The sequence below is a fragment of the Myotis myotis genome, unplaced genomic scaffold (genome assembly GCF_014108235.1).
Source record: "Myotis myotis isolate mMyoMyo1 unplaced genomic scaffold, mMyoMyo1.p scaffold_m19_p_5, whole genome shotgun sequence".
Classification (NCBI taxonomy): Eukaryota; Metazoa; Chordata; class Mammalia; order Chiroptera; family Vespertilionidae; genus Myotis; species Myotis myotis.
Window position 1 is genome coordinate 12,972,084 of NW_023416357.1, and position 19,424 is coordinate 12,991,507.

At 43.2% G+C, this 19,424-nt stretch overlaps 1 protein-coding gene across 7 annotated transcripts in view; it reads left to right on the top strand.

Annotated features, from left to right (window-relative positions):
* Nucleotides 1-1,914: 1,914 nt before the first annotated feature.
* Nucleotides 1,915-19,424, top strand: part of MARCHF6 (membrane associated ring-CH-type finger 6) — a 69,284-nt gene continuing 51,774 nt past the window's right edge. For 3 of the 7 annotated variants that reach the window (XM_036309143.1, XM_036309148.1, XM_036309145.1), the window contains exons 1-3: nucleotides 1,916-2,147; nucleotides 17,263-17,359; nucleotides 18,156-18,229. In XM_036309143.1, the coding sequence (XP_036165036.1) occupies nucleotides 2,129-2,147; nucleotides 17,263-17,359; nucleotides 18,156-18,229 (190 nt within the window). In that variant the 5' untranslated portion in view covers nucleotides 1,916-2,128. Of the gene's footprint in view, nucleotides 2,148-2,678; nucleotides 2,973-17,262; nucleotides 17,360-18,155; nucleotides 18,230-19,424 lie in introns of those variants that run through there. The other 4 variants (XM_036309149.1, XM_036309147.1, XM_036309144.1 and 1 more) reach the window with 3 other exon arrangements.

The following is a 19,424-nucleotide window of genomic DNA, read 5'->3' on the forward strand; positions in this document are numbered from 1 at the left end:
GGCTGCTCTCATTTTGGAGGACTCCATTTCATTACCTTTATTCTAAGTCTTGCTCTGATAGATGAGGCTTGGGAGAGGGGCCTTCCCAATTGCTTCGCTCACACAGGTGGGAAAAATGTTTGCTAGCATTCTTGGATCTATCTGCATATTGTTTAAGATATTTTTTTGTTGGGGTTAGAGACATCTTTGCTTCTACTCAGGCAATTCTATGGTGGTGGCCTTTCTAATCTGCATTTTCTTTTTTCCCAATCCTCACCTGAGGATATGTTTATTGACTTTAGAGAGGTGAAGGGGGAGAGAGAGAGAGAAACATTGATGTGAGGAAGATCGATCCCTCTTCCCATACACACCCCGAACCGAGATCAAATCCACAACCTAGGTATGTGCCCTGACCAGGAATCGAACCCACAACCTTTCTGTGTACAGGATGATACTCCAACCGAGCCACACCGGCCAGGGCTATAATCTGTATTTTCTAAATAGTTTTCCACTTAGAGAAAAAGCCAAGATCACGAGGAAAGGCAGTGTAATGATGGAGGCAGAGCTCAACCTTTCATCCGGCTGAAGCAATTTAGCTCTGGCCAGGTAAGCGTCCATAACTCAGTACGTATATCAAGCCCTGTCCACAGCTGAACCGATTTCTTTCAGGTTCACGTTTCAATCCCCAGCCTACGCGGTTTATAGGCGTAGTCCTTCCAACCCAAGCAGAAGCCTCCCTGGGGGGAATCTTGGTAAGGTTAGTGCTTGTCTTACTGTCAGCGATATTTTAGCACTTCCTCTTGCATTTCAGAGATATTTCAGTACAGGGAAATTCGGTGTACTGCAATAATTAAAAAAATTGATTTTAGAGAGAGGAGATAGAGAAACATCGATTTGCTGTTCTACTTATTTATGCTTTCATTGGTTGGTTCTTGTACGTGCCCTACCCAGGACTGAGTCTGCAACCTTGGTGTATGGGACCATGCTCCAACCAGCTGAGCTACCTGGCCAGGGACACAGTATTAAAAAAAAAAAAAAGCAATACCTGACAATTTAGTCAGGGGCATTGACTTCTTTCCCCCTTAGATTGTCAAATAAAAAAAAAATGACAACAGCCGTATGGTGTGAATGAATAAAAAATACACCTTTTTTTTTGGATCAGATTGGCAAAAAACCCATTTTTTGGTGTGCCGCGGAATTTTAGTCATCAGTTTACGTGTGCCATGAGATCAGAGAGGTTGAAAATCGCTTCCTCAGGTGACGGCCGGGTGGCGTGAACTCCACTGACCCCGGCTTAAACCTCTCTCGCTTTAGTGCTTCCTCAAAAGGAGCATCAGAACTGCCCAGGTTCGGAAAAAAAACAAGCACCTTCCTGGGCCCAGAATCTCCGAGGGGGTGGGGGCGCGGGGTGGCAGGAGGGTGCAGAATCCTTATTTTCACAAGCACCCAAGTAACTCTTTTTTTCTTTTCAAATATATTTTTATTGAATTCAGAGAGGAAGGGAAAGGGGGGGGGGGAGAGAGAAACATCACTGATGAGAGAGTATCACTGACCGGTCTCCCGCCCCCCCCCACGGGACCTCCTGGTTCAGAGGTGGAAACTCAACCAGCGAGCAACAGCAGCCGGGCCGAACCGGGGAATTCTCAGGCGCCCCAGGGCCGGCCCACGCCGCTCTCCCCCTTCGCGTTCTCTGTCGCCTCCCCAGGGGCCACCAGTTCAGTTCCCTCCTAGTTACAGCCCCACGGCCCCGCACCACCCTCCGGACAAGGGCTAGGCAGCCGCGACCCTGATCAGGAACTCTGGTCCGGCCAGTATCCACCCCCTTCGCCCCAGGGTCCCCGCCGGAAGTGACGGCCCCCGTCGTTGGGAGAGGCCCCGCCCCTTCCGGCCGTCGCCCCGCCCAGGCCTCGCCCCTCGGGCCTCCCAGCCCCTCCCCCTCCCGCTCTCGCCCGCTTTCTGTCAGCCTCTCCCTCTCCCTCTCCCCGACACTCCTTCCTCTCGCTTCCTCGCTCGCACCTGAGCACACGCACCTGCCCGGGCCGGCTCCGCTCTCTCCTCTCGCCTCCCCGCCCTCCCCGCCCCAGACGGAAGGCTCGGGCCTCCGCCGCGGGAGCCTCGCGGCTGCGTCACCGCCGCCCCGCCAGACAAGATGGACACCGCCGAGGAAGGTAAGTCGCGGCGTCCGCGCCCTTGCACCGGCGCCCGGGTTCCGCCGGCCCGCACCCGGTCCGCGGCGCTCGAGGAGTGCGGCGGGGCGCCTCCCCTCGGGCGGGGGCGCGCGGGGCCCGCGGCGGGGCCGGCGCCCGAGCCGTTGGCCCGCGGAGCAGTGGGCGCGAGGGGCGGTGGGCCGCGGCGGCGGGGGAAGGTGACCCCTCGGCGCCCCCCGCCGTTTCCCGCCCGCGCGCGGAGGTCCGGACGCTGCGGGGCCGGGGCGTCTGGGCTGCGGGACCGAGGCTGGTCCGCCTCCCCGCCCCCTGCCTCCCGCCAGGCCCCGGGCGGCGGGGACGCGGCGGCGGCGGCGGCTCCGAGTGTGGGGGCGTTTCCCACGCCCTCCCCTCACTCGGTTTTGTCTTTCTTTCCTGTCGCGGTGCCCATCGCTGTGCCGGCCCTGCCTCCCTCGCGACAAAACTTCTTTGTTGCCTCTGAAACTTGGCGAAAAACACCCCGCCAGGTGACGGCCGGGTGGCGTGAACTCCACTGACCCCGGTTTAAAACCCTTGCCCTCCGCCCGCTGGTCCCCGTCGATATGTTTACAAAAACGAGGACGAGGAAGGCCCCGCGAGCGAGGCCGTTCGGGGAGCCCGGCTCGTTAGGATGGTTTTGTTTTGCGGTGGCTTATCCGGTGTTTAGCCCCTGACAGCAGGGCCCGGGCTCGGCGTGCGCGTGTGTTTGGGATGTGACGGCCTCGGAACGAGCTGAGCTTTGTACACGGAATGCATAGGCAGGCACATCCGGTGATGGAAACGCGTTTGTTTACTCGGAGGCCGAATATGGTAGGTTCTTTTTTAGCAGTTTTGTCTTTTTTTTTTTTTTTTTTAAGAGTCCGTCAATTCAGAAAATGTCTAGAGGAAATGCCTCAATTACCCTGTTTCTTGATGTTTTGGTTGTGGGTGACGATACACTTGTTTTGGGCATACGTATGTGGGGACATGAGGAACAGCTTTCCACCTGATGAACTGCGATCTCGGTGGTTGTAGGTGAAGATCTGGGAGCGCTGTCACGGCATGGAATCGGGAGCGATACAAAGTTTGACATTGTCTAAGTATGTCACGAGTTGCTAGAACTCGACTCACCTTCCTTTAAAGAAGCCTTTCCTTTGATAATCAGCGAGGACCTCCTCTGTGGTAACATTGCATGTGGCAGCGCGGTTTACAGAGCACACTCGCAGGCACTCACACTTGATCTTCACAGGAGCTATGTGGGGGAGGTAGGCATTATCCTTTATAGACGGGGAAATCCGGGCTTGGGTATTTTAATAGGGTTTTCAAGTTGCACACCCAGGAAGAGACAGATTTGAAGCCTAGATATTCTGATTATAGAGTTTTCCTTTTATCAGGCCTTAGGTTTTTGATAGAACTTTATTTTGTATTTGCTTTATGGAACCGCCAGTCATTAAGTGAAAATGAATTTTAATACTTCTCTTGCCTACTTTTGTGAAATTATAAAATTGAAATTTTCAAAATGAATTTTAACTGAACTTGGAAAAAACACTGGAAGGAAAGAATGTCATGGTAAAAATGCTAGTCAAGGTGCAAAAGACTTGCAAACAACTGTTCTATTTGCTAAATAAAATACAGATGATTTCTTATATTAAGAAAATGGATTGGGTTCTTACCTGATTACAAAAGAAATCGTCGTTTAGTAGATTTGGAAAATGTGGCTAAACAAAGAAAATTTTAAAATATTTTAATCTGTCACCCCTTATTAAAACACTGATGATGATGTTTACTTTTCTATTTTTAATATGTTAATCTGAACAAAGAGAATAAGAATGCTACTAAAATATCAACCTTGCAAACAGTGTAACTCTTCTCTTTTAAAAATAGCATTTGCTTGCCTCTAGTGGCACCATATATGATGTTATAATGCTCAGAATGTTTTGTATTTATAGTAAGCAATACTGAATTCTGTTAGAAAATTGATTATTTGCCAAATGGATTTTGCCCTTTCATATTATTTACTAGATTTTAGAGATCTCAAAAGTGTTTAGTGTGTTAAATTTTATGTTTGTAAAATCAACAGGTTTATAACCTATTTTCATAATACAGAGGATGGGTGAGTCATTCTTATGTTTGTATGAGTGCAGATGTATTACATAAACTGTTATCCATCATCACATCTTTAAACTTTAGAGCTGGGGGAGACTAGATATGCAGCTTCCTCATTTTAGGATTAGGAGTCTGATCCTGCAGTGCAAGGTGGGGGTGGGGGGGAATTTCTTTCTTTCTTCCTTTTCTTCCCTCCCTCCCTCCCTCCCTCCCTCCCTCCCTCCCTCCCTCCCTCCCTCCCTTCCTTCCTTCCTTCCTTCTTTTTCTTATTTGTTTAAATTGGTTTCACAGAGGGAAAGGGAGAGGGAGAGAGATAGAAACATCAATGATGAGAGAGAATCATTGATCTGCTGTCTCTTGCATGCCCCTCACTGGGAATGGAGCCTGAAACCCCTGCATGTTCCCTGACAGGGAATGAAGAGAGACCACCTTGTTCATAGGTTGACCCTTAACTACTGAACCACACCTGCCGGGCAGGAAAAAGCACCACACTATTGGGATAGATGTTGCAAGCTAGTATTGATGTATGTAACTCTCATATGGTAGACTGCTCTCATTTCATCCCAGTGGTACATAGAACTGATTTTTTTTTTTTCATTTTGCTAAATTATTCCTTATGCTAGCAGAACATAAAAAACAATCTTATCAGTGTTTTTTTTTTTTTTTTTTTTTTTAACTGCCAAAGCAATTGTTCTTTTTTTAAACCCTCACCTGAGGATATTTTTCCATATTTTTTAGAGAGAATGAAGGGGAGGAAGGAGGGGGAGAGAGAGAGAAATATCGATGAGAGAAAGAAACATTGATTGGTTGCTTCTGTTTACACCCAGACAGTGGATTGAACTGAGGTAGTGCTTGACTGGGAATTGTACCTGGAACCCTTTGATTCTCTAACTACTGAGAAAAATCAGCCAGGGCCAAAGCAGTTGTTCTTAATGCGTTATGAAACAGTCATTGGGGAGGTATGAAGCTGAAGTGTATTGCAATTGGTCCTGTTCTGTATTTACTTTGGGAAAACTTGAGGTGACTTGGATGAGTTAAGTGGATAAGTTGTCAGAACCAGATAGCTAGTTATTGTCTCTCTAGAACAGGGGTCCTCAAACTTTTTAAACAGGGGGCCAGTTCACTGTCCCTCAGCCCGTTGGAGGGCCAGACTATAGTTTAAAAAAAAACTATGAACAAATTCCTATGCACACTGCACATATCTTATTTTGAAGTAAAAAAACAAAACGGGAACAAATACAGTATTTAAAATGAAGAACAAGTAAAGTTAAATCCACAAACTTACCAGTATTTCAATGGGACTATGGGCCTGCTTTTGGCTAATGAGATGATCAATGTCCGGTTTCATATTTGTCACTGCTAGTCGTAACAAGTGATGCAAGTATGCATCAGTTAGTCTAGATCTGGTTGGAGATTTCAGATGTTTCATTCTGGAAAAAGGCTCTCCTAACTTCAAAGAAAAAGGCTCTCCTAACTTCAAAAAAAAAAGCTCTCCTAACTTGAAAAAAAAAAGGCCCTACTAACTGCAAAATAAAAAAAAAAGATAGACCCCCCTAACTTCAAAAAATAAATAAATCCTAACTTGTTCTTACCTCAGTCCTCAGGCAGCAGCAGGCTCTGCACAGGCAAGCTCGTGACTCGTCTGATCACACCCGAGACTGAGAGGAGGAGTGGAGAGACAGAGAGAAGGAGGGGAGTCGGAGAGTGCGAGTGCAGCGCACATTCCATACACGCGCACTGTGGGCCGGGAGGAGTTGGCTGCTAAGCAACAGGCAGCAGCGGCAAAAACACCCAGCAGGCGGGAAAAATGTTTTCGGCGGTGCCCCGTGGGCCGTAGTTTGAGGACCCCTGGTCTTGAGTTTTAAAAGTCAAGGGCACGTACCTGGGTTGTAGGTTCCATTCCTGCCCTGGTTGGGGCATGTGTGGGAGGCAACCAATTGATGTGTCTCTCTCACATCCGATGTTTCCCTCCCTCCCTCCCCCCACCCCCCACCCCCCCACCCCCCACCCCCTGAAAAAAAAAAAAAGCAATAGAAAACGTATCCTCTGGTGAGGATTAACAAAAAGAAATTCATTGATTTCTAGTGTAGTTTCATCAGCTGTGAATAAGAAGACAGAAGTTCAGTTTCAGACATTGTATTAGTTTGCAAGTGTTGCCATAACAAAGTACCACAGACTGGGTGGGCTTAAGTAGCAGAAGTTAATTTTCTTACAGTTCTGGAGGCTAGAAGTTTGAGATTAAGGAATAAGCAGGAGACCCAGTGATTTCACTTCTGGGAATATATCCTAAAAAATCTGAAACACTAATTCAAAAGTATATATGCCACTGCTATGTTCATTGCTGCGTTATTTACAACAGAGGCCCAGTGTGTGAAATTCGTGCTCCTGGGAGGGGGGGGGGCAGTGTCTCTCAGCCTGGCCTGCACCCTCTCCAATCTGTAACCCCTCAGGGGATGTCTGACTGCTGGTTTAGGCCCGATTCCTTTGGGTTCAGGCCTAAACCTGCAGTCGGATATCCCTCTCACAGTCTGGGACTGCTGGCTCCTAACCGCTCGCCTGCCTGCCTGCCTGATTGCCCCTAACTGCTTCCCTGCCAGCCTGATTGATGTCTAACTGCTCCCCTGTCAGCCTGATCACAACTGCCCTCCCCTGCCTCGGGGACCAGCCTCCTCCATGCCGTGGGGAGCCACGGGACCCCCAGGCCTCACAGTGCGGAGCGGCCACTGGGCCCTGCCTCTGCTGTGTGTGCAGCCATCTTGTGATGGCTATCTTGTGATGACATTAGGGCGTGATGGGTGAGGGCGTGACGCCACCTAGGCTATTATTAGTATAGATAGCCAAAATTTGGAAGCAGTCTAAGAGCTCATCAGTAACTAAATGAATAAAAGCTGTGGCACATTTATACAATGGAAAATGTTATTTAAAAATTAATTGGCTTAAATTTAAAAAGAAGGAAATTTTACCTTTAGGGACAGCATGGGTGGACCTGGAGAGTGAAATAAGCCAGAGAAAGGCAATACCATATGGTTTCATGTATGTATGCAATCTAGTGAACAAAATAAACTAGCAAACAGATTCTTAGATACAGAAAACAGAATGACAGTTGTCTGAAGGAGAGGATGGTTGGGAGGCTGGGTGAAAAAGGTGAAGGGATTAAGTAAAAAAACAAAGCCCCACATAGACACAGAATAGTATGGTGATTTTCAGAGGGGAAGGGGGGTGGGGGGAATGTAGAAGAGGATAAGGGGGAATAAATGGTGATGGAAGGAGGCTTGACTTGGGTGTGAACACACAATACAGTATATAGAAGATGTATTATAGAATTGTACACCTGAAGCCTATATAATTTTATTAACCAATGTCACCCCAATAAATTCAATAAAAAATAAATAAAAAACAGAAAATGGTATAGCAGGATTGGGTTCTTCTGAACTTTTCTTGGCTTGCAGACTTTTTGTGTTTTCCCTGTCTTCACATGGTTTTCCTTCTGTGTGTGTCTGTGTCCTAATCTCCTCTTTTAATAAAGGCACCAATCATATTGGGTCAGGACCCATCCTAATGACCTCATTTTAAAACTTAATTACCTCTCTTAAAGACCTTGTTTTCAAATACACAGTCATTCTGAGGTATCAGGGGGTCAGGATTTCAACATAATGAATTTTTGTAGTGGTGGGAGAAACAACACAGTTCAGTCTAGACCTGGCAGCCACTGATCTGTTTGTATAGTTTTTCCTCTTCCAGAATGTCATAAGTGGAACCGTACAGTATGTAGCTTTTTTAGACTGGTTTCTTTTACTTAACAAAATGCTTTTGAGATTTATTCACATTGTTGCATGTATCAGTAGTTCATTCCTTTTTATTGCTTAGTGTTTTCTTATAGGGATGTGCCACAGTTTGTTTACCCATTCCCTAGGTGTAGAATGTTTGGGCCCTTTGTTTCCAGAATACACTATATTCATACAGATTTTTGTGTTAACATACATTTTCATTTTACTAGGCTAAATACCTAGGAATAGGATTGCTGGTTCCTATGCTAAGAGTATGTTGTGTTGCCGAAACCGGTTTGGCTCAGTGGATGGAGCGTCGGCCTGCGGACTGAGGGGTCCCGGTTCGATTCCGGTCAAGGGCATGTACCTGGGTTGCGGGCACATCCCCAGTGGGGGGTGTGCAGGAGGCAGCTGATCGATGTTTCTCTCTCATCGATGTTTCTAACTCTCTATCTCTCTCCCTTCCTCTCTGTAAGAAAATCAATAAAATATATTAAAAAAAAAAAAGAGTATGTTGTGTTTTTTTTTGTCATTATAATAGGTATATAGTGTTACTTACTATGATTAAAAGATTTTTATTGTAGTAAAATATACATAAGATTTACTATTTGAACCATTTTAAGTGTATAATTCAATGACATTAAATACAGTCACGTTGTGCAGCCATCGCCATTTTATTGTGATTTAATTTGCATTTCTTTAATGACTAAAGCAATTTTTCATTTCTGTACCTTTTGGTAAAGTATCTATTCAAATGTTTTTCTGATTTTTTTGGGGGGGGGGTGGGGAAGGACTTTTCTTCTTAAGACCTCAATTAGTAAGGTGGACAAAAGACTTTAAAAGATAATTCACAAAGAGAGAATTTAGTAAAATGCGAAACTGTCCAGCTTCATTAGTGATAAAACTGCTTTTTTTAAAAAAAATCCTCACCCTAGCCAGGCAGGTGTGGCTCAGCTGTTGAGCATCGACCCAGTAACCAATAGGTTGCAAGTTTGATTCCAGTTCCTGTCAGGGCGGTTTGTGAACTCAATCCGCAATAGGGGCCATGCAAGAGGCAGCCGATCCATGATTCTCTCTCATCATTTATGTTTCTATCTCTCCCTCTCCCTCTCAAAATAAAATTAAAATAAAAACATAAAAAATCCTCACCTGAAGGGAGATATATATATATATATATATATATGTGTGTGTGTGTGTGTGTGTGTGTGTGTGTGTGTGTGTGTGTATATTTTAATTGATTTAGGAGAAACAGGAAGCGGGGAGAGAAACATCTTTGTGAGAGTGAAACATCAATTGGTTGCCTCCTGTACCTGCCTCGACCAGGATTGAACCTTTTGGTGTATGGAAATATCAACTAACTGAACCATCCAACAAGGGTGAAAAAAACTGCTTTTTAATTAGCTGCTGTATTACCTAGTTATTTTTATTCTTATTTCAATAGTGCAATGTTTTTGGGGAAATAAAATAAAGTTGGAGTAGATAGTAAAAATATAAAGAATATTGACACTAAATTGTGGGGAAAAAATTCAAGTAAACTCGATCACACAACCAGGGTGGTTGTGGAGGAAGTAAATAAAGTGGAAAGGAGCACTCTTTGGATTGGGGGTTAGGTTTAAATCCTCATTCACTCATTAACGTGATTGATAATTTAGTTGGGTCTCAGTAATTGAAATAGAGTTAACTAATCTAAGTCTACTCTTAACTCAATCTTGGCTGATAGAGGTGATGTTAGGACCACATTTTTTCTTCTTTTTTGGTGGTGTTTGGATGGGGTACAGCAGCAGTTATTGTCTGAAGATTTTCTGTTAGGTGGCCCCTTTCCTGGTCCTTTGGCTAGAGAGAGCAGGCTTTTTTGGCGGGGATATTTTCTGTCTGCTCTCATCGATGTTTCTAGAATAGAAACACTAGCTTTTTCCACCTCCACCATCAGTCCAGGATATATGAAGCAAAACACAAACACAGAGAACTAATTGGCACTGGGTTCCCAGCTCCCTTGCTGGTCTGCCTTCTCTTTACCTTTTTGAGTCTTCTTATGTTTGTTTTATTTATAACTATAGGCTTGGTGCATGGAATTTGTGCATGGGTAGGGAAACCTAGGCCTGGCTGGCAATCAGGGCCAATCTGTGGGACGAACGGCGGGGTGATCTGGGGGGCCCCTGCTGACACCTGCCTTGGCTGGTCTGGCGCCGCCCGTTCGCCGGCCCTGCCCCCCACTGCTGGCACCAGTTGCCTCCCTCTCTGGAGTGATGGGTGGGGCAATCGGCGGGGCGATTGGGGGGGGGGGACTCCCCCTGCTGGCACTTACCTTGGCTGGCCTGGGGCCTGTGGGCTGGGGGCAGCTCCTATGTTGAGCGTCTGTCCCCTGGTGGTCAGTGCACATCATAAATGACCAGTTGTTCCACCACTGTTTAGTCGATTTGCATATTAGGCTTTTATTATATAGGATATCCTGGGTTTTTAGCTGTACCTGGCAGGGAGAATAGGAAGAAGTACGTCTTCATTTTGTTCTGGAGCCTTCAGTGCTCTCTCTTGTAGTCTTTACTGCCTCCTTCCCCTAGAGGTAACCACTATTCTGACTTCTAATGATATATGTTAGTCTTTCCTGTTTTTGAACTTTTTAAATGTGGATTTGTATAGTAGTTATTCTTTGTATGATAAATCCAAATTGTTGTTTGTTGTTTTAGTTGGTTTATTCTCATGCCATATAGTATTGTGTGAATGGTAGTTTCCACTTCGGAGGTATTGTGAATAGTGCTGCTATGAACAATCTCGTACATGTTTTTGAACATAACTATATAGGAAACTATTGATTTTAAAAGTAAAATAGTAAAATAATACACAATATATACTATAGATATTATACATGTAAAATAAGGAAAGGACTTCTTTTTCCCAACCCTGACCCACCAAAGGTAGCAATAGTTTTTATGTATCTTCCAAAATAGATGTTTAGTTCTGCATATTTATGCCTTGTTTCAGATTTTTCTTCTGGAACTTGGAATGGCAGGAAGAGCTTCCCTTCCTTCTAGACTACACACAGATTAGCGAAAGAAATTCAGCTCGGGGTATAGAGCAAAAGCAGGTGCAGCCTCTTTTCAGCAGCCTTTCCTAGCTTCCAGTTCCCTAATAAGGTGTGGAAATGCCCATGACACAGTCTAAGCAGGGCTCAGGGCCTGCTAAACAGCCACATGTTTGCCTTACAAGTATTATAGCTAGGGCTTAGCACTATTCTATTTGATTTACACCAACAATCTTTGTCTTTCCATTTAGGGGAATATTTATATATAAAGTGCTCTTGAACAAAACTCAGTCACAACATGTGGGGAAAAAACAGTCGATACTGCCAAAGAGATTTGTGATATTGTTCTTTAGAACAAATTCCATATTCGAGACACTTAGATTAAATGATTTTAAATTAGAATTGGGTTGTTGGTTGTGCAGAAATAGTCTTTTAGGAATGTTGAGACAGGTATTATTTAAACCTGATTCTGCTTTCTTCCCTGATGAAGATATAGCCAGTGAAAATTTTTATTACATTTTAAAAAACATGACCAGTGAAATAAGAAAATTCCTAACATGAATTTTCAAAATTGTGTGTGTTATATAAATCAAATGCTCAGCCCTCTTGCTAAAGAACTTCATTGATAAAATTGGACTTGGTAATGTTAGTAAAATAAGAGTTCAGCTGTGATATTTGCAGATTGCATACTTAACCTTTGCTTATTTTAAAAAAAGGTTTTATGTAAAATTTCTTAAACTTACAAAATAGACTAATTTAATAAACCTTCATATAACCAGCATGTAGATTCAACAGAGTCAAGCATATGTCTGATAATTCTTTCATCTCACCGTTCTCTCCCTCCTCCCCTCCGACTGGATTATTTTAAAGCAAATCTCAGATACGCTATCTTTTCATCTGTAAATACATATATATTCTAAGAAATAACTTCTTAAACATGTAATCACAATACCACTATTATACTGCTTATTGTCTTTATCCTCCAAGTTTTAAAATGACTCAGTGTTGTTATTAGTTGATGATTACTGAATTCTGCTAGCAGTTCCTTCTAGCTTAGGATATAGATATAGCCTACTAGGGATGTATGATTGGTCAGATTACTGTTTTAAAGTCTCTAGAATAATTCCCTTCTGTGGTTAAGCTTGATATGCATAGTTTGTTTTTACTTAGGGGTTGCCTATTTTCCATTTTGATATAATTTTGTTTTATAATTATGTAAAAGACTAGAGGCCTGGTGCACGAAAATTGTGTACTCGGGGTGGGGGTGCGGGGAGGGTCCCTCAGCCCAGCCTGCGCCCTCTCGCAGTCCGGGAGTCCTTGGGGGACATCCTTAGCGCTGCCATGGAGGTGGGAGAGGCTTCTTCACTGACCACCGGGGGCAGCTCCTGCGTTGAGCGTCTGCCCCCTCGTGGTCAGTGCACGTCATAGCGACTGGTTGTTCTGCCATTTGGTCATTTGCATGTTAGCCTTTTATTATATAGGATTTCCGTGGTTCTAAAGCAAGGTGATTTAGATGTCTAATGTTCTCTTATTTTTCCTTTTATAGGCTCAGTGGAGGTTTATGAAGTCCCTGACAAAATAATGAAAAATTTGTGTATGTGTGTATTTTGAGAGAATCATAGTTATTCTCTCATTTTTTCCCAAAGGTTTCAAGGGCAAAAAAATATTGGAACCACTGCTATAGAGCGGTGGTTCTTGAACTTTTTTGGTTTCAGGATTTCTTTATATTCTTAAAAACATTAAGACTAAGAACGTTTCTTTTCCATATAAGAAAATAAAACAAAAAATTGGAAATGTTTATTAATTTATTTAACATATCATGTGTTAATATAAACTTTTTTTCATGAAAATAACTATTCTAAACCCAACATATTGGTGAGAAGAGTGGGTTTGTTTTATACTTGTAAATCTATTAAATGTCTGGTTTAATGGGAGGCAGGTGAATTTTTTTTCATCTATGACTTCATTCAGTCAGTTGTCTCATGTAGCATCTGGAATACTCCACTGTACATTGGCAAGACAATGACAGTAAAAGACAGACTGTTAAAATATCTTACTGTTAAAATGAAAATAGTTTTGACCTTGCAGAGGCTGGGTGAGTCCCAGTGCTCTACGCTGGACTCAAGCAGTGTCTGGGGGCTTGATTTAGATTTATTGTGTTTGCTTATTCAGAAGGATTGAGTCTTCTGAAAAATCGATGTCTCCTCTTATTCAAGTGTGTTCCTCAGTCCCCTTAAGTGGAGATTCAGAGTTTCCACCCTCTTCCCTCCAAGCTGGCCATTGATGGTCCTTGCCACAATTCTTCCAACCTCCTGGGCCTGGATTGCCCTCATGGGGGCTAGTCCACATTAGAGGAGGAGTCCACCAGAATATGGTTCACACCCATGTGGATATTGCTCTTAGTATAGTCCTTGCATCCTGCTGGCTGTAGTGTGCCAACAAGGATAATCCCTGCTCTGTCCCAATCCATTGATGCATTTGTGGTCATTTACCGTGTTTATGGAGGGCTATGTGGCGACTCAAATTCCAGTGACCACAGTGTCCTGCTGGCTTCCTTTGCACTGTGCTCTGCCTACAGGACACCCCTTGCTACACTGTCACTGCAGTGCTCTACTTCCTACATCCACAGTTGCCTGAGAGCTGGCTGGAGAAACAGGACAAGGGAACCGCTTGGCCCCATGTTTGACTGGCTCACCCACATTTGCACCCACCCCACCCTACATTGCCAATCTTGTAGTAGTAGCCTGGGCCTATCGCTGAAGTTAACCCCTGGGCATCCAAGTACTGTGGCTGGTTGGGTCATATTGAGAATGGCTTTGAGTGCATGTTCTGCTTCCATCTGGATAACTGATAATTCCAGACCTAATCCAAGCCCACAGGCACCAGCAGCTCTGGTGATGGAGCGTCCCATGGTCCTATCAGCTACTTCAGATGGAAGTTTGTAGTGCCTTATGGTGATCGGGAATTCAGTTTCGGTTCCATAGAGGGAGCCTAATAATCAACTATCCCAATCAAGGAGGGTCAGCAGATGTGCAAATTACAATGGTGGAAAACAATACTGGACTCCTTTGATATCCTGTAATTGGAATGAGTCCATTTTAAATCTTTGTTTAAAAAATATATTTTTATTGATTTCAGAGAGGGAGGGAGAGGAAGAGAGAGATAGGAACATCAGTGATAAGAGAGTCATTGATTGGCTGCCTCCTGCACGCCCCACACTGGGGATCGAGCCCACAACCCGGGCATATGCCCTGATTGGGACTCGAACTGTGACCTTTTGGTTCATAGGTCTAAGCTCAACCACTGAGCCACACCGGCCAGGCCACTTGAAATCTTTTAAGGAGGAACAGCAAATCTGGTGCTGGCAGCTGGGGTAATTCTGGCTTCAGTGCAGGGTATTGAATTTGGTGCAGTTAAATTGCCAAGCTTGGGTTGCTGGCACGGGTCCGTGGCTGAGGAGCCTTGGTCTCCATCCACACCCCCTGCCTCTGCTCTCCTGGCTCTTAGCAGTTTCCCGGTGTTGAAGTGTGTTCTTGGAGAAAATTAGAGTGCTCAAAGCAGGGCGCGAGCTGCCTGGACGCTGCCGCTAGGTATCCTGGAATGGGAGCATGGTTCTGTTTTTGGTTTTTTTAAAATATACTTTATTGATTTTTTACAGAGAGGAAGGGAGAGGAATAGAGAGTTAGAAACATCCATCAGCTGCCTCCTGCACACCCCGTACTGGGGATGTGCCCGCAACCAAAGTACATGCCCTTGACCAGAATCGAACCTGGGACTCCACAGTCCACAGGCCAACGCTCTAGTCACTGAGCCAAACTGGTCAGGGCCATGGTTCTGTTTTTTGTGTCGGAACTTTGCAGAGGCTGATTAGATGGAATGCCTAGGGTGTTTGTTCCTATTGCACCACTGAAGTTCAAAGTCTTACTGCAGGACAGACCAGCGTGAAAGCTTTTTGCCAAGAATACTTTAAATAACAAGGATGCAGGTGAAAGAAAGTAGGAGGTTTGAAGAGGTACAGATCTTGGGTAGTTCTGACTATAAACGATGCAAACTGCCAGCATTATTCCTGTGATCGCTGGCAGCTTCCAAGAAACCAAAGCCCATCAGGTGTTGGTAGCTAGAGGTCTGGTTCCAAAAGTGAACTGAAAGGCACCGCAATGGAGTCTGCTATTTGACTTAGTCTAGACAACCCTACTGACTCCGGCAGGGACAGGATTACCATGGGTGGCAATGCGTGGCATTTCACTTGCAGAGTGATTTGGCTGGCATATTGATAACCGAAGGAACTTGTGTGCTAACTATTTAGGTTATGTCGAGTGCTCAGTATCCCTCAACTTTGACAAGTGGTGTTCCAGCCAATGCCAGCGGCCCTTTAAATCCATTAGTGATGTGCTTGGATTGCAGTTATTCTGCATTAAGGAGTTCCCTGTGCGAGTAGATCAAAAGGTTGTGTTAAATTCCTGTCCCTTGTACATGCTGCCTGTTGCCCCTCAGATTGCCCACTTGGGGTTGGCACTTGACCCCAGCAGATCCTAGAGAAGATGATTGTTGCAACCAGGTTTTGGTTGGTGATCCTGCAGGAGGAGCATTGAGGAGTGAGTGAGAGCTTGATGGATCTGTTGTGATTCCTTCTGTGTGATTACTTCTCCCTATGTACACTGGGGCCTTGACTTACGAGTGTCCCGACGAGTTTTTTGAGATACCAGCTGTCTGTCGCCGATTTTTTGCATTGAGTTGATAGAGTAATTTGAGTTAATGAGCTCCTTAACGAGCTCGGTCTCGGAACGAATTAAACTAGCCCCACTGTATCAGGTAACGGAGAAGAAGAGATGTCTCCTTGCCAGGGTGGTCCAATGTTCCCAAGAGCTACTTGGGGTGATGGTTGGGAGGGTGAGGGATGACCTGCTGCTCTGTAACTGCGGCCAGTAGCCCTGTGTCCCTGTGGCTGCTTACGGTGGCCTCTGGCTCGCTTCTCCCTGGCCTGCCATCTTGGTCTTGGGGTATTCCTCCCTTACCCCCAACCGCATGTGCTCACCGGTGTCTTTCTCTCTCCACCTCTGGTAGAGTGGGGTAAAGCTAAAGGGAAGTCCCTGCTGCTACTGTTATTACTATGTTAAGTCCTTAGATATAGTGTGTAAACTGTTGATTTTATTTTGACTTTTAGTTTTATGGTGTTAGATCCTTTTTATATTCTTTTTTGTTGTTGTCGATGACACTATTACAGATGTCCCCCATCCTCCCCCACCTCCTTTGCCTACCTCCATCCAGCCCCCACCACCCCTCCCCTGACTTTCACCACTCTGTTGTCTATGTGCATGGCCTATGTGTTTATGTTCTTTAGCTACTCTCTTCACCTTCTTTTATCCAGTCCACTCCAAACTCCCTCCCCTTTGATCTCTGTGGACTTAACTTTCAATTGTTAGGACATTGATGGTGACTAGATATTGCATATTTCTACTTAGCATTTATTAAAAATTAGCAGTTTTAAATAAAAACTGTTACTTTTAAGTTTGATATACTCACAGAGCGAAGGAACAATTGACCTTATATGTTAGGGAATTTTTAAGATTTTATATATATCTATACTATATCTTTATATCTATCTATCTATCTATCTATCTATCTATCTATATATATATATATATTTTTTTCTAATCACACTTTTTTGGTTTTCCATGCTGTTGATTAATGTTTTACCAAGTGATAGGTTCTTGATTTAGCATGCAGTATTTTATTGTATTTTTAAATATATATTTTATTGATTTTTTTACAGAGAGGAAGGGAGAGGGATAGAGAGATAGAAACATCAATGAGAGAGAAACATTGATCAGCTGCCTCCTGCACACCTCCTACTGGGGATGTGCCCGCAACCAAGGTACATGCCCTTGACCAGAATCGAACCTGGGACCCTTCAGTCCGCAGGCCGACACTCTATCCACTGAGCCAAACCGGTTAGGGCAGCATGCAGTATTTTAATTTTTGGTGGTCTATTTAAAAAATATGGCTTTATTGATTTCAGATAGAGGAAGGGAGAGGGATAGAGGGATAGAAACATCAGTGATGAGAGAGAATCATCGATCTGCTAACTCGGGCATGTGTGCTGACCAGGAATTGAATCGTGATATCCTGGTTCATAGATTGACGCTCAACCGCTGAGCCATACCTGCCGGGCATACTACTTTTTAAAATTATAACTAAAGATAACTCAAGTTTTCCTTTTTATTAACAGACATATGTAGAGTGTGTCGGTCAGAAGGAACACCTGAGAAACCTCTTTATCATCCTTGTGTATGTACTGGCAGTATTAAGTTTATCCATCAAGAATGGTGAGTAATCCTTGTAGAAAATCTTGTCTGAGCTTTAGTTTTGTCATCATATATAAGGGGGATTGTTTGAATGAACTTTCCTATAATTAGTTATTTAAAATTTTTTTTGTTGTGAAAATTTGGAAATTACCCATATTCCTTATTGCTATGCTATGTAATTTGGAATATTTCTTTCCAGGTATATGTGAGACCTGTTTATTTCTACCATGGAGGGCTTATTTTGTTCATTGGAAGTATTAAGGTTTTCTAGTTTTGTCTGGCATGGTAATAGCTTACTTTATGAAATACTTTGTGCCAGGTAGTGCTCAGTGCTTTTCTCATTTAAGCCTTACAACAAAACCATGAGGTGGAGTTATTGTTATTATGCAGATGAAGAAATGGAAGCATAGAAAGGTTAACTAGCTAGTTCTATGTCACATAGCCAGGAAGTTAGTGACAGACCAGGATTCAGACCTAGCCCTCAGGATGACAGTATTATGTATGATACCAGTATTAAAACTGGTGTTGATGTTTGGAGATTTTCTTATAATCAGTTAGCTTTGAGGATATTACAATTTAAATTAATCTAACCATTTTAATAGTAGGTATACATATTGGTTTATCTTTACTGTTACTGTTCTCTACCGTAGAAGGCATCTGTTATTAAAAGTTTGGAATATTTTAAATTTGAAATTGTCAAAATTGTAAAAGCTTCATGAAATGTAGCATTTTAATAAAACAGAACATTAGTTTTTAATGAAACATTAAAGTCTCCTTGTTATAAATACTATACTTATGAGTGTATTTGTAATTGCAGCTTAGTTCAGTGGCTGAAACACAGTCGAAAAGAATACTGTGAATTATGCAAGCACAGATTTGCTTTCACACCAAGTAAGTTCTTTTAGAAGTTTTCACTGCATTTTTGGGTAGTAACTGGCCACATGAAAGTGTTTAATGATTATTTTCAATTAGTTTTTCTTTGATAGTAATGGAAAGTATTGCTATAGTATTTTAGAAAATACTTTAAAAAATACATGGCTGCTTTTAACACATGGGAGATAATTGATTTAATTTGTGTTGTATTTCTTTTTTATTGTTTTTATTTTTTTTTTAAATTATGGACAAGTTCAAATGTTTGCAAAGGTGTAATGAGTCCACGTGTACCCATCAATCAGTTTGACCCATTTTCAAGTCATGGTCTTTACATGGCATTAATTGTGTTAAAGCAAATGCCATTATTTATAATTTCACCAGTACACATTTTAGTATCTCTAAAAAGTAAGGATTCCTTTAAAAAAAAAACATAAATTATAATAACAGTCACTCAGCAGAATTAATAATGACGCCTTGATTTTATCAAATATCATATCACTGCTCAAATTTGTGATATCTTTTGAGTTAAAAGTATGTAGGTTGGAATAATAATGATAATAAAAACAAAGTTTTAACTTGCTTTTTAAAATGTGTTCTTAAGCTCAGTATTTTCTAAGCCTGTAGTAAATATTTTGCAAGTCTTTAAAATTTCAATTACATTTTATAATTCTGTACCAGTTGATTGATATTTAATATTGTTCATTGTAAACAATTAGAGCAGCGGTCACCAACCTTTCAGACCTCACGGACCACTGGCTGGCGACTGCTGAATTTTGGACTATACTGGCAAATTATCAAGGATATAAAGCATGATTTTTATTCTGGGATCCTAGTGCATTGCCCTCTTCCCCCAAAGTTTTTTTTGTGTTTTAAGTTTTTTGTTTTTAAGTATCTTGAGCTGCTGAGTATAAATGCTGTGAATTAGTATTAGTTTTAATTCATTGGTTGATTCTTGTGTGTGCCCTGATCAGGGATTGAATCTGAATGCTGGGGTCCAACCCCAGCAGGTCCAGGGGTCCCCAAAGGTGTAGACGGAGTCGGTGAAGAAGGAATGACACTGAGACAGCGTTCAGTTGATCAGCAGCCTAGCCAGGATCTCTAGCCAAGTTCTGGTCTGGATCTCCAGAGAGGTTCTGGTCTGGATCTCCAGCCAGGTTCTGTGTCCATGTTCTCTTGCTAGGTTCTCCAGGTTCTCCAGCCAGGTTCTGTAGCC